The sequence below is a fragment of the Achroia grisella genome, unplaced genomic scaffold, assembly GCF_030625045.1.
Source record: "Achroia grisella isolate CSIRO2021 unplaced genomic scaffold, CSIRO_AGI_Agris_v1 utg402, whole genome shotgun sequence".
Taxonomy (NCBI): Eukaryota; Metazoa; Arthropoda; class Insecta; order Lepidoptera; family Pyralidae; genus Achroia; species Achroia grisella.
The window spans coordinates 2,900,600-2,917,355 of NW_026712841.1; the positions used below are offsets into that span (position 1 = coordinate 2,900,600).

General features: G+C 30.1%; 1 protein-coding gene across 1 annotated transcript in view; it reads right to left on the reverse strand.

Annotated features, from left to right (window-relative positions):
• LOC131844602 (filamin-A) overlaps positions 1 to 15,930 on the reverse strand; it is a 94,375-nt gene extending 78,445 nt beyond the window's left edge. Inside the window, exons 1-4 of the mRNA XM_059193532.1 lie at positions 15,810 to 15,930; positions 4,210 to 4,505; positions 2,978 to 3,158; positions 105 to 204 (exon numbers count right to left, since the gene is read on the reverse strand). Coding sequence (XP_059049515.1) covers positions 105 to 204; positions 2,978 to 3,158; positions 4,210 to 4,425 — 497 coding nt within the window. The 5' untranslated portion in view covers positions 4,426 to 4,505; positions 15,810 to 15,930. The remainder of the gene's footprint in view (positions 1 to 104; positions 205 to 2,977; positions 3,159 to 4,209; positions 4,506 to 15,809) is intronic.
• Positions 15,931 to 16,756: the final 826 nt, after the last annotated feature.

The following is a 16,756-nucleotide window of genomic DNA, read 5'->3' on the forward strand; positions in this document are numbered from 1 at the left end:
GGCACTTTGTTCTTAGTTCACCTACGTTTATTTATAGGCATCAAGTTATTTTATTTAATTCCGTCTTCTATTTCCTTAACATAAAATTTAATGTTTATACTCACCTCGGAGGGAATTTACTTCTACCGATTTGGTATCGAACGATTAGCGACCAAATTAATCCTAATATGAGTTTAAGGTTGCCGTTCACGATGTCCACGTTACCTGTAATAAATTGAGAATTGTTAACAAGCTAAAATATAAGCCATATTGACAAAAATATAGCAAATAAATATACATTTGTATATATATTATGGAATGTGAAATAAGCTACCGGTAAGTGGTAATCGTCGTCTATATACAACATAGACAACATGCGTTGCTGTACCCTAAAATGTTAGGTAAGGTAGTGTCTTTATATCGCCCTTCAACCGTATAAGTTTACAAAGAAAGCTAATTGGCGGCTGAAATAGGTGGGACTGACATTACCACGCAGTCAATCTTTATAAGGTAAAAAATAAATAATTAGTACATACGTTCATATGTAAATTTTGATATGTAAGATTAATTACGATTAAAGAATCAAGAGGATTTTCCTTTTAGTTTAGTAGTGTAAAGCACTTAAATACGAAATATGTATTACCCGCATATGTGGTGTCGTTTTGTTAAATCTTTCAGATTATTTCTTAGTTGAGAGTCATATGAAATGAAATGAAATTTATTGCTTAAATGTGGTTTTAGATTGATGGTTAAACATAATTAACTTATATTTATAAAACTACGTTTTTAATACAATTTGATTTTTATATCCAATATTTGATATATTGGTTGCAAAAAAATAAATTTAGATGTATAGGGTATTTGATAGTGAGTTTTAACAATAAACTCACTATCAAACACGAGATAAAATGAGATAGCCTTCGCGATATTGGACTTTTTACGCTTACGGTTATAATTAAATAGTTATTGATAGATTGATTTGACACTTACCTAAATGTTCTTGTGGTTAATTGGATAGTTATTATCTGTCTATATGTGGAGAAAACTGGTAGTTACTGCCTTAGGGCAGTAACTACCAGAAGCTCGATTAAGATTTCCGTTAAATACTTAACATTTTCTCATTACGAATTATGCATACGTACTATACTGGTAGTATTATTATACAATATAGATAATGTAGTAATAATATAGATATCTTATATTATGTATACAGAGTATAAAACAAAGTGACTAAGTGGGCTAGTTTTTTAAACTATGCAAGGTATTTTAATGCAGTTTTCAGCAATGGGTAGAGTGGCTCAAGTGGAAGGTATTTATGTATAATACAGTCAGATTATAGAACAGAAAATCCGACGAGAAATTCAAAGATTTGTGCAAAGTCGGGACGGGTCGCTAGTATCTGTATAATGGATTCAATTAAAAACTTTTTCTCCGTGATACTCCTTGGTACTTACTGGTTGGTAGTGTAAATAGGAACAAATCTAATTTATTTCGTGAAATTTGTTTCAATGTTATCAATCATTTGTCAGAGCGTTAGTGATAATTTACATTATGGTAATTTATTCTAATTACTGTTACTGTTTAAAAGGCAATTTATTTTGCAGGCCATAACAAGAAGTAAAGAATAGTATGATTATGCTTTTTATACGGAATTTCGACAACTATTCCAGTATAGAAATAACACTGCATATTTATTTATATAAGTAGCAATAGTGACTAATAATTTGACTTGATGCATTCTAAAACTTTTCTTTTTCCGATAAAAATTGAGAATGATTTATAACAGTTGCATAGTTATACCGTATTATAATAATTTACACTAAATCAAGGGCCAAGAGAGAAAGTAGAACAAACTTCTTCACCGACGCCTTCGTACTACCATTTCAGTGTATCAATAAGGCGATCTGTTTTCTAATTCGTTTATTTTTTAATGATTCAACGATTAAGGAATTGTTATGAAAGGTTATCTAGAAGATGTTGCAATAAGAAAGTCTGATATGTTTCTAAACCGTCCTAAGGAAAGCTTTAAACATAGGAGGTCTACAATAACCTAATGCAAACAGTACTGTTGTGAAAGATCATAGCCTACAGTACTACAATGCTAATACATTTTTATTGCATTTACTTTACCATAGTTTCGTGGTTAATATTAACAACATAAGGATCAAGATTCTGTGTTCTTGTACATACGCGTTTAAATACACGTAGACACGTACACACTCATTTTTTTACTCTAAGAAACAACAGTAATGTCTAATTTATTCCGATTAAATTTCGATTCTCGAGTTACTACATGAGATTTATGTCGAAAAAAGTTTATAGGACTAATAAAAACAGCAATTCAGCTCGTATTTCAGTGCACGAGAGAGTTGGTTATCAAAAATAGCTTTTGTAACAATGTACTATCGAGGCAATAGTGTAGTTTAGTAGTAAGAGGTTTATTTTCATATAAATTGAAGTACTTGCGTTGTATATCTCCATCTATGTCTTTTATGTTATCCCTCATAAGATAAATCACTAGCTATTTGCATCATATCGAAATACAACAACACAAGCATTGTTTGTTGCTTTACCAAATGTATATTATAAATTGCAAAGTTTTGATTTTGTTGTTTGTAATGAATCGACTCAATAAACATCTAACGCATTTTGTAAAACATGGATTTCCGTACGTCATTGTACCATTGACATTTAAGAGAAATGTTCTTGAATAAAATCAAAATGCGACTACATCATTAATCATCAACAATTGGTTATATTTTGTTATGAATAATATAAAATAAGTTACAGATTGCTACAATTAACGCACCCCTGTGTAGTCACTAATTTCACTAATTTTAATGTGGTAAAAACGGTACACTATAACATCTATGAATATGACACAATAACTAAGAATTACTGAGACTTTAAGATATACATAGTTATATATATGTATACATAGATATACATATTCTATATATAATTAAAATATTAATAGCATATAGAAAAGAAAACTTACCAATATTAACTAGTTTTACGCCGTCGTCTTCAATGGCCTGGAGTGCTGTGGTGACATTTTCTAACTTGTGGTGTTGGTTGTTGGGATTGGTGCTCCAACCTTTCAATCTACGGCCTTGCAACGCCTCTACAAGTGAACACAACACAGTGCCATCTCTTAAATCTTCCACTAAGTCCACGACCTAAAAAAATAATAGATGTTTCTATTTGTGTTGAGGTATGAGACCTAAGTCTTCGGGATTGTCACGCAAGAATGACAAGTCACGGGCGTCATATTATGATGTAACGTCAACGTATAACGTAATACATATGTATATATAGGCAATGGTTGCCACTTACTATCAGATGGGCCTTAGCTTCATTGCCACTATACTTATATAAAAAAAGAAAAAAAATAGATAACTATCAAGTCTAACTCTAATATTTAACTACTCATTTAAAATTAAGATTGAAAAACTTTGACGTCGTAGACTACTAGTGTCGAGTCCGCAACTATTTACTACACAGAAGAAATAGAAGTCTATTTAAATTTAAATATAATTTGTTTATTGAACATCTCATTGTCATAAAGACTGGAGCAGGCAACATCAATCTTTAGCAGTTGGAAATGGTTATGTCATTTTTATCTTCATAATAATTCAAAAATATAAATATTTTACAATCTGTAAAAATGGGTATTCAAAAATATTCATAAATACTCGTGACAATTACAAGCATAAGCAAAATAATTAGCACAAATGTGTGCATTCTTTGTGAACTAATGCATTTGATTTTATTTTATTTATATGGATTATAAATGGCTTTAAAATAGTTTTAACAATAACTTTAAATCTGGTTCATAATATATAAGAGTATAGTGCAAGTACGAAACATTTACACCATTGTCTTATACCAAGAGTGCTGGACTAAATAAATATGAAATAGTAAAAAAAAATATCTATGTCAATACATTAGCGAGAAACTATGTACAGACAGTTAACAATTAACCATAATTCCAACTATGCTTAATACATTAGATATAGTTATACAAAAAAGTTGATTATAAAGAACAAAATTGCGGAATTTCTACTTCTCGATCGGAGCATGTCGAACCATGATAACCATATAAATGTATATGAAATAATATAATATATTCTAAATAATATATAAATACGTACACTAACCTTTTAACGAATAATTGAAATTATTTCTATATATTTATGCATGTTATTTTACGAAATAGTTAATACCTACCTTTATATCCATCGGTTTCAGCGTTTCATTTACCCAGTTCCTAAAAGTATTGGCTTGGATTTCGACCCATAAATCTTCATGCCCTTTAATGGCCATTCCTTTAGCAGCAGTTCCCTCAGGACTCCGCGCGGCCAGACCGGCCTGGGTGATGCGGCCGGCTGAACCCTCGGCTGAATGGGCCCGAACACCTTGGTGCGTCACTCTAACGCCTTCCATGTTGGCGTTGATTACTACACTCACTTATCACAGTCACTAAGTCTTCTCATTTGGGATTTGGCACTACATATCGTTGTCATCTGAAAACAAAGAGAAGTTTTTTTATTAATATGCAAGGATATTATAAAGCACATATTTACTTATTTATGAGAGCTCGGGAAATTAAAGAGACAAGCAGATGTGTATAGGGGTTTTGGTGATATTGGTAGAATATAGATGCGAATGTCCTTTCTACTAACTGCGAAAATTGTGAGAAATCTTTATGATGTTCCATCTGATCTTCGCAATATCGTGTGCATCATATTTACTTGACATTTATCAATATATTTCGCCAAATTTACATAATATCTTTTAAAGTTATAGTTTACGTGTTAATCTAATGTACGTTTCATAGAAATCCATTTAATTCCGGCTATGATTTCACATTAAACACTAATATTATTTTTTCTATCTAATATCGACAGACTCACTGTATAAGTTATAATATAAATATTATAACGAATTTATTTATAGAGCTATCAAAATTGCATTAATGATTATCTATTATTTTTTCAATAGTATAAATATTTGGTTAGGATTTAGGTATTAAAAAAATGTAACTGTTTCCGTACACAGTATTCTAATAGTTTAAACTGATATACTAAAAGAAACTATTTAAAGCCGCCATTTTCAGTCGACCCATAACATTATCATAGTAAATATACGTTTATATAATGTATTTCTTTGTGAAGAAACGTAAAAAAAGGTTTAACACTGACTATACGTAAGACATAAATTATACTATTTACTAAAGAGATTAGTTTCGTGGCACAATTCTCACTTGGGTGACCTGTATTTAATATTCTTGTGACACGTCAATGGAGCTCGAATCTTAAACTTTAGAACAGATTGATGACGTATTGTCGCTGGAGCTTTGATTGATGATCGTCTCTAACGTTATTTGTTAGCCCGTCGCTGTAAGCTCATACAAAAGGCTGACTAGTAGAGTTAGCAGCATCTAAATAGCAATGAGATAGTTTAGACTTATATTGGAAAATTTTACTAATAAGATATATCCTATATGACATTTATAGTATTTTTAAATATATTATTATAGTCCGCCTGATTTGTCCTGGATTATAATTGTTATTAAGTATATTAATTAGAAACATTGTTCACAAAAGAAGGGATTCCTTCTAGCCAATCCAAAACAGTATGCCATAGAAAGTGATGAGTGGATCACAGAAGTGCAAATAATAATTATTGGAAATGTCAAGAAGTAAAATAACTAAATAAAAATGAAATAGTAAGGGTTAAAAATACTGCACGATATATTTGTATTCTCTAACATTAGCTATAATGGCTAGAAATGAGCAAAAGAAACAAACGTACATTTTTGTAATTTGTGTTTTTATTATAATCTATCTTAAATTTGTTGAACATAAATCTTTTGTAACTAGTCCTTACTATACAGATAGTAGACACGTTAGAAACGTTAAGAAGCTCGTTTGTGCAGTGACATAAAAAAGACGTAAATATTTCACGATATTTAGATGGCATTAAATTTTCTGTTCCATTCTTAGTGCTCTGGTAGGCAACAAAACAGCTATAAATGAGAGAAGGGCCAATAAATCCCACATGTAATCCCCGCGTGGAGGCGCCTCGGGAAGACATTAAGAACGATGCTTTTTTCTAATTACTTCGAAAATTGTTTCCCTCTTTCCCATTTCTTGATTATGCTGATTAGAAAGTTTACTAATTTTTTAATGTACTAACTATAATGATATTGTATGAAATATCTTGACAGAATTTCGTATTTGTAGTATTTATTATTACTCTATGTAAAGTACTTACTGTACTTGTCCCCTAAGATTACACTACCGTCTACTCCATGTGAAACTTGAACATATTTTATAGAGTTTGTTATAAGACACTACTGTACAGATTTGAATTTTTTATTGATATCTAAGTTACTGTTATTTCAGATTTCAATATGTACTCGTAGATAATATTACCTCTGTTAATACAAACAAAAATCTGAAAGCAATAGCCACTCGGGCGAGGCAGGGGCGGGCTACTAGTCTATTTCATTATGTAGAAGAGGATATCTGGTAATGGTTTACTATTAGCCCATTGCTAACAATTTGTCTCTGAAAAACAACGCAGTTCGCCATAAAAACCTTCATGGATTATTCCTGATGAATTTGCAACGATACGCTAATTGATCTGATTTTATCCTCATCTTGTATTCCACCGTTTTCTCACCAGTACCGTTAGCAAAGGCGAATTCCGTATTCTATCAATATTCAACAAAAAAAAAACTATATTATGTAGACGAGTGGGTGCCCACGTTTAAATTAGTGCGATTCATATTTATGTAATAATATTACGTATAATATTCTATTATATAGAGCACGTGGGATGGTTGTGATGTGACATTCCTTGATGATGACAGCGTCACATCTATTTTAAGTTATGTTATGACAATATACAGCCTAATTGCGTTAAAAAATTAGTTAGTCAATTAATGTCGTACTACTTAGCCGAGGTATGCTTTACAAACTTATACCAATTTTATATGTTGCTTTGCATGAAACGTTAAAGGCATTACATAGGTTGAGATAAGACAGTGAGATAAGGCAGTGAAGCTAATTACAACTAATTAGAGTAGATAGCATGATGATGTGATGTCCGTCGTGCTTTTCAAGTATATAGACGGGAGTTAGCATGTAGCATTAGGTGGATATTAGCTGTTGTTCGCTTGTGCTCTGAATAATTCCTAAGAATACTCTCCATGATATCCTATATCATATTTTATTATATGTCTAATAATCATATATAAGATTTTATAAAGTTAAAAGAGATATTTTGCACTCTTAAAATGATATGTATATAATTAATTCCCACGAAATGACAATCCTCTTGATTGCACACACACAGAAATATCAAAATTTCTGCAACTAATGTTACACACAATGTATAAGTTATGAAATACTGTGTTATATCTTAATTTTCGAATTTGTTTAAAAAAAGACCTAGTCTGTGTACCTAATACTATGTTAAGCCTATTCTGAGATGACCTTGATTATTATTTTTAATGTTAGAATTAGAATTTTACTTATTTTATTATAGGTTGCTGGAATTGCGAATGATTAATCATTTGTTATAGTAATATAATATATATGATAAATAATTAATCTTTAATTACATAGAAAAAAACAATGTCATCATTATCAATTATGCTAACGCGATACGACTAAGCATGGCTACTTATATAAAAACGCTTTAAACTTTTTCGTTTCATTAAAAAAAAACTAGTTTGATTTCGACAGTGTGTAATAGTGTATTGCAATGAAAATTTGCATAGATTTCATCTTAATTTTGCGAAACATAAATATCAATAATATTAAGAAAAAAATAGAACTGTCCACTTAGCAGTCGAAGGCGAATATGATATGAACAGATTCCTGATTTCTTTATAGTAATAAAAGTATTCGTAGACTATCACTTTATTTAAATGCAAATATAATTAATTAACATTTTTGTGACCGACTAGATCCATTGATTTTCGAGAAATTGCTTCCCTGTTCATCTAACGCGCATAGTGTGCAATCAAGAGGATTGTCATTTCATGGGAATAAATTATGTACATATCATTTTAAGAGTGCAAAATATCTCTTTTAACTTTATAAAATCTTATATATGATTATTAGACCTATAATAAAATATGATATAGAACTATTAAGAATACTATAAAAAATTAGTTTGAAGTTAATATAAATTAATCAACATATTAATTATAATTTATATATATATAGATGACGATTCAATATCACACCCACACAATGCGTCTAATTATATTCAATTACATGAAATATAACCAGGTATCCGATAATGCTTAGTATAAAAAGTTTAGATCAGGGTTCGCTAATAATTGGATAGCGGCTTCTTTTTTTTGTGTCATTAAAGTGGCAAAAAATCTGACGTGCCACCTAATTGTAAATGGTAAAAGTAGTTTATATACATGCACAGCACTACAGACACCACATCATTGCCATTCCTAAGAACCAAAATGTCATGCTTCTACCGTATGATTTCGCTGTCTTAGCCTCCTATCATCTCTCAACCGAAGTACAGTATGGCATTTGAAATAGGTGAGATTATGGTATCCATGTGAGCGATGAAATTTATCTTATTTTTTATTGTTGTTTTAAGTCAAAATTCCACTCCGCGCATTATTAATAACATGATGTGCATTAAAAATGTTGACTGTATAATGAAATTTATTTCTTTTTGTTTTAAAAATATACTGTAGTGTAGAGAAACTGCTAATGGTGGAATAAATGATCAAGTAACAAAATTTTCAATTTGTAAATATAAATAAATAGAAGTGGAAATTGTATTCATATATTGAATACCTGATAGATAAATAAACAGTCGGAAATATAAATAAAACAAAAGATTGTATTATAGAAACATAGATGTTGTCATTATAATGGAGTCTTCTGATAATATTTTTTTATTATTATACCATTATAAAAACTATCAAGTCTCGATAGCCCTAATTTATAGTATGTATGTATGTGTATATTGTAGTTTTTATCAGGTACTGACAAAATCGCCACCCACTTTGATATTTAAATTACAATATGGCAAGTATGCCTTTAGTCAAAATAATGTAACTCGTATCGTTATCCTTAAATATAATACTGTTTAACAACATATTATCATTATAAGTAAACTTTTCTTAGAATTTGCTAGAATATAACTAGTTTACGTCTTCACATGCTCACAAATTCGTTGTCTCTTAGTAGAAATATATAGTAGGAATAGTAGGTAGATATGACTAAAATAACTTGTAGGATTAAATAAACATGGAAAAGTACACGAATCTCACGAAGCAAGAGATCTCTATGTGGCTAGAGAGCTAGTCGCACTGAAAAGAGAACTGTCGTAAAGAGATATTTCCTATTTTTTGTTTTATTTGGATTGATTAATGTTTAATGTTTATTGAATGTTTTATTGTTGTTTTTGATACTACAACTATTTACAAACAAGTTTAATAATATGCTATCTAAATAGATAGGTAAAATATAGGTACACGTGTGCAAATAATACTGTTCATTATTATTTTATTTTGGGTATATCAATCTGTCATTACGTTTATTGTGTTCGGTCATGATATTCATGCTTATAAATAAATTTCCCATTCCAGAATTCGTCCCAACTTATTAATCTGCAACATACCACCGTTTCGTTTTTATAACTATAATATTTTCGATCAATTTACAGAAATTGCTCGTTTTCTAGCCTATAAATAGTTTTTTTATAACACTCGCAATCCTTGTTGTAAAGGTTATGCATCGATGCCGTTTCCGCTGCAGTTCTATCAAGTGCATAAATAACTATGCGCAATGTTCTTAGCGCAAAGCAGTTTCTTTATAATGCATGTTATTAAATTGACTTCGGATATCTTCTATTGTATCAATATCAATAAAAAATATTATATCAATGTCTAATATCTCTCAATTTCCGTATTTAGTCTCTATATAAATGTTTGTATTGTCGCTGGAATCAAATATACGACTATCGAAATTATAGCGTTTGCTAAATGTAAATATAATGTAACTACTAACTAAAAAAATGTAATTATAAATAAAAAAAATATATATATTTATTTTGGGATTATGTCATTAAACCTCTCAAAGCCATATTTAACCTAATATCAGAAAACTAAAATAAAAACGAGACAAACGATTCAGGTAATCCTGTTATGAAAATAAAACTAAAAGTTTCCAAATAAAACAAGTACAAAATAAACTACATATGTTTATAACCATCTATCAATGCGAGTAAAATATATTTACGTGTAATATTTTTACGTCGTTTATCATTGGGAAGAGCACAGCTAAAGCTGTCCAAACTTGGATCGCCGCGACAAGTCATTATCTAGTTGGAAATTAGTTTAGTGTCGATACTGCCATGTATTTGTCTTTGCATAACACAATCCAGTAATGCTTTTCACAACTACGATAATGAATTTTCTACTAAGTATATAGTTGATGTTAGGCAATTTGTAGAAGTGTGTCTTATTTAATTGCTTATTGATATTTTAAAGAAGAGAGCATATTATGGGACTTATTTTTTATTTTATTTATTTACTTCAGGCTACTAAACTACTAAAGGCCCATATCATAAATGCTTTATAGACTAGCATACATATAGATTTTAGATAATTATCAATTAACAGTGTCTGATATACAATATTTTCGGGAATTTTTTTTAAATATACCAGTGGTATGTTAAGTTATATAGTAAGTTATTATTACAATTTAAATTAATACATATATTTTAACTAAAACTGAAGATTCTTTATACAACCAAAAAGGAGTGATTCTGTTTTGGTTCAATACGTTTTCATTTAAGCACTATTAATATTAAATCAAGCAAAACTGATGGGTGCAATGCACGCGATTCGAACGTCTACGTATGTGTATTAATAATGCACTACGAGAACTTATATGGAACAATTCTCGTATATAAAACCGTTAGTATTAATAGAAAATAACTACATTATGTGTACTACGGAGTATTACCAGTATAGATAATGTACTTATTTTGAACATAATGTATGTTTCCTTATTGTGAACAACATAATCATTATTCGTACCTATTTATTACTAGTAGTATCGTGTGATGCATCTTACCTACGTACTCATTTGCAAGAATTACCATATCTATTGAAGCATACTATCGAAGGGCTGATATATTTATTTGTCCAGAATAAATAAAACTAGGGCTGTCTCCTTACATTTTTACAATCAAACTTGACGAAACTGTCGATAAAATAGTAATTGAGAGGGGCGTCAGTGTATTTTGTGATGTCCCTTGTGCTGTTCATTTTTATTGGCGACGGTTACCATTTTCCATCAGGTAGCCGCTAACTTATTTACTACAATCGTAAAAAATATAAAATAAAGAAATATTACTTTGTTTGCGTAATTTTAATAGATATTTGGTAATTATTGAAGGAAATGTCATATACATATATACACAGTTTAGACTTTCCATTTCGACATTCCGTTGAGCATATTCTAGTTGATAATTTCTACACTAACTATGACTGGTAATTATAGATTGATTCATTATTTTTTTTAATTCTTCAAAGAGAGAAAAGTACATAATTTTACTTAGTTCCGTTATATTTAGATCACGGTAGACACGTACAATTTTAAACTTTCAATGTTTACTAATTTTACTGCAACTATAAATACGGAAATCTATCTTTGCATAAATATTGACATGTAACAGACTTGTCATTATTAATAAAAAGTAACACAATTTGCGATTTTTATTTTAATCAAAATACCGTGTTTAATTAAAACAGAAGCTGTATTAAATATTCGAGTAAGATTACTTGAACTAACACATAATATTCTTTTTACCACGTTACCATCCCGGAACTTTACTGACCCTAGATTAGTGCTTAGGTAACTTTACTTATTACAGAATTTCAAGGCTTTAGTGTAGCGTTAAATTGGCTGCGGTTTTCCATAAGGTAACTAGCTCTAGCTTTCAAGTAATTAAAAGCAATATATACCTTTATTATTTAGTTTATAATATACCTTTGTTATATTATAAAATAAATAATAAACCAAATTAATTAATAATAAAGCTATATTTTGATTTTACTTATTTGAAAGCTAGAGCTAAAACACGCTTGCCAGAGGTGAAACTTCTAACATTATTTTTGTGAGACATCCTCGTCATGTAAATTATTATAATGAAAATAGTGTTGGAAATTATGTTTCGCTCCAATTTTTCCTAATGACTTTACTCGTTTTATACTTTTAAATTTATTGTATCAAATACATATTATCATAATTTTTGCTATACAACATTAATTTGTCATGGTTTAGAAATAATCAGCTAGCTAGCTAGCTTGTTTATGAACAAATATCACAAATATTAACTATTTCCCTACAACATAGATACATGTTTCTACGTGGACGCGTCACACATTATTGGACGCAACGGAGCACGAAGAACATCGTTAGGCATTCGCTTGTTAAAAATAAAATTATACAATTTTAGCACCCCTCGAGCTTCCTTTTGTGTCAGCCTCCTCTATTTAGAATTTATTTCAAATACTGCAACATTGGAGCTCGGTGCGCGCTTAACTGAAAATAAAACACCCTATTTGTTTATTGCGATTCGTCGGAAACATTTTATAGTTCTATTAAAAGATCCATTAAATTCACTGTTATTATTTGTGCTGTTTTGACGTCTGTAACTAGCCACTGTATAATGTATTAAAATAATGTATTATATATTAATATTACACTGTATAATGTATTAAAAGCGGCCTATACAAATGAAAATAAATATTAAGAGTTGTCATGAAGAGATACTGTGATATATGTAATATATAACAGAAAGAGAATGAGAGAGTTTTTACAGCTATGAGTATTTAACTCTAACCTGTGTGCTTGGAAATTCTCCGGTTACTTACGCAAAGCCTCACGCATCCCGCGTCTGGGAAACGCACAGGATACTGAAATAATTTATGAAACAATGTGACGCATGGAGCATGCCTGTGGTACGAAATAGGCTTAACTCCAAAAACAATCCAAAACAGAACTACAAGTATTTATGCTATAATATAATATTTATAAATTTTGTTGCTATGACGTCATATAACTACTACAGGTATAGCTAACTAAAGGTTGCATTCTTTTTATTTGCAGAGTAAGACAACCAGCATTTTATATCGGTCAAACTTTTTCAGCCACTAACATTTTAAAATTATTTTCCGTATAAGAGAGGACTGATGGCATTAATGAAGAATTTATGGTGCTGCACCGAGTAGAACTTATTAGAGTCATGTTATATACAGAAATAGATTACGCATCGTGGCAAGGATTTTAATGATTTATAAATGAATCTAAAATACAATAGCTTATTCCAAATGAAATGTTGTATGAATATGCATTGTTAATAATACTAACTATTATCACAATAAACCACGGTATGAATTTCACCGTTACCGTATTTTATAAGTACCTAACAGGAGAATTAACATTATTATTACCAGCCTGGCTTGTTGTTATAGAGGGCTAAATTCTAAGCCCTCTATAACGCTCGATTTTACTCTTTTAAGCGAGGTTGCTAAGGTTCAAAACACTAAAACTCATACTTTATATTACGTATTTTTAGTTTTTGACAGATTATCAAAATCTTGTACAAATTTGTTTAAGAGTGGAAATCTGTGCATCATCGTACGGTAGGTATACCACCTTCCAAGTGTCGTTTGATGTATAAGGTAAAGAAAGAGCTTCAAAGCCTACAATGAGACAATACGATTTTTATACATTTGTAAACTACTACAACAACCTAACTGTATAAATGACAATAATGCAGGTATTGTAAATAAATTGACTTGATTGGGGTCAAAGTAAACCTTAGAATGTTGACATAAAATTCATGGGTCAAAGCCTGTAGGATCAGTTAACTAAAACTGACAATGGGCTGACCACGGTTTGAAATTCCCATGAATAATGACGATGAAATATTGATAATAAAGACCACAACCAGGTTACCTGAAAGTCTCTATGGTATTGGAAAATTACGGTCTCTTGTATATAGATCTTGTGTCAATATATTATTATGTATGTGTATACATATCATTGTATGTATGTACCTATATGTATTATTACAACAATACTTACTTGTAGACGCCCAATGGTCGAAATTCGACGACGATGAATTAAAACAGATCCATTATTAAAGAGTATTAACAATAATTTGTGTATATATGTGTTAAACGTGTAATAGTGTATGACCTATTTTATTTATTATCTAAATGTTGTTGAATATGATTATAAAATTACAGTTCCTCTCTATATAATTTAATGTTAAAAGGGATAAAAGTTTTTGTTTAACATATTATACGTATTACGTTTAATTTTAAAGGAGAACCTTTTTTACTATTTTCAATATTCAGTATTTAATTGTCCCAATTTCAAGATATAACTTTTGTTATATGTGTTCATTTGAGTGTCAGTCTAATTAAAAAGTTTTGTACGTAGATTCGACGTCTTTGTTAATTCCCAAGGTATATATCGTTAGTCCGTATCGAATTACGATAAATACGTTCACAATTCCTTTAAAATGGAATTATCTTGTCATTTCAGAGTACTCTCTTATTACTCGCTCATCAATTGTGTCTTAATGAAAGCTTTGTTTTTCTTAAAAGATTGAAATTCACCGGAATATTCACCACCAGCATATGGAAATGTATATTAAATTTTACAACATTATTTGTAAAATTATTTCTAAATTGATCTTGGCTGAGTCGTATTGTATTTTTGTTTATTTACTTAATATATTGGAGAACGGTTTGTTTTTATGTTTATTACTTCACCGATTTATAGAAAGAAATTATGTGTTACGCATACATAGATAATATAAACATTTGTTTTTATAAGTTTATCTCTTAATAAGTCACTAATTACTTCCAGTATAGTAATTATTCATGTTTTTAAAAGGTATTATATATTTATACCTTTTAAAAACATGAATATGAATATGTATCATACAATTTTAAATGTAATTAGGATTCTTTGGAAAGTGAATGTTTCTTTTTACTTTTACAAAATGTAGTAATTACAAATCAATGCAGCAATGCCGTAACTTTGTTTAGATTCAAATTATCATAAGTATCATCTTGAAACAATACTACCGCATCTGCCCCACTTAGATAAATGGGAATATTGAATTCCTACGTAAAATATTTATAATATGCAAAACGTAATTATTAAATTAAATATATTACATACATATTTATATGTTTCTGAGTTTTACCTGTCTTTAATTAATTAATTAGATGCTGCTCTGCCGTCTTTAGAAAATATTAAATAAAAATCATGTGACTTCATTTTTTATATGCAAATGATGATTGTGCCTTTAACTGTGAAATAATTATTACTTCACTTAAGTATAACCTACAGACACGTGTGTAGTGGGTGGAGTGCTAACAACACTGCATGATGTCATTGGTACCTCATTACATCGTAATCTTTGTCACATTCTGTACTTGGAAAATAAACTCATAACAAACCAATGACATACTAACTTAACTCTTTAAGTTATATTATGCAAGCATCAAACCGGTTGCCCGCACTCCTATCCTATTCATTCACAAAAACAGATACACCTGTTTGCAAAATACGTTCACGTGTAGTATGCAACTCTCAGTCATTATTTTGATTATTGTTGTTATCAGTAAGAATGAAACTTGCATATTTGACTCCGCCAACACTGGCTCTTATATGCCCTTGTTGCAAAATATCTATATTATTGTTCATATCACACCATATATCATAATATTTATGCGTTTCATTTACCTTATTTATCTATCCCTATGAGCACATAACTCGATGTTGTCACGTCAATTTTCACTTGTTTCCAACTATTTTTGTACACAGGTATTCGTATTTTGTTTTACAAAAAGCGCGTATGGGCACTGCGCACGCGCAGGCGAGGTACTAACCGAGAACAGTGAATTGATGGAGGCAGCAGGTTGCGCGGGAGGTTCCCCCCTCACGTCGCACGGCAAGGCTGCTCCGCCGACGGACGGCACTTTGTGGCATTCCAACTGTGACGACAACGTGCCCATTTAAGTCTTTGGACATGGTCGACGGTCACATATGCCATATGGTGTCTTGCACTCGGCGTGATTAAGTTTTTTCAATGGAATTCTATAATAGTCATGAATTGCTTCTAAGTGTGGGAAATCACGACTATGCTTTGTAGCCGTTACAATCGGATCAAATTTTATTGTAGACTCTAAACATTGACAGCAAGTACGTTTGATGTAACATAGATCGTAAAACTTAAAAGGCAATAAACAGTGAAACTGCTGCTGTTGCAATTTAAAGAAAACTGTTTTACACCTACTTCGATGTTAACAAACTAGTATTAACTTAAATTATACTGTCCAATTATACTTGACTTGATATATTTTTTTAGTAGAAAACAATAATTAGTATGGTATTTAAATAAATAATTATTGACATTGGTGCATATATTATTTTAACACGTACATATAATATAGTTTAGTTGTTGGTTAGTAAGATAATTTCAATTAAGCCCGTTCAGCAGTCACGATTATGTTAATGCATTGATGAATGATTATTCATCTAAATAATAATACCTTTGTTACTATTAATACTAAATCTACTAGTAAGTAAAAGTTATTTTTATTCATACTCTATTAACTCGTTAATAAAATAAAATATATCCTTGGATGTACAATTTATTTATTAATGTTTATTGTGTATCCTGAAGGAAA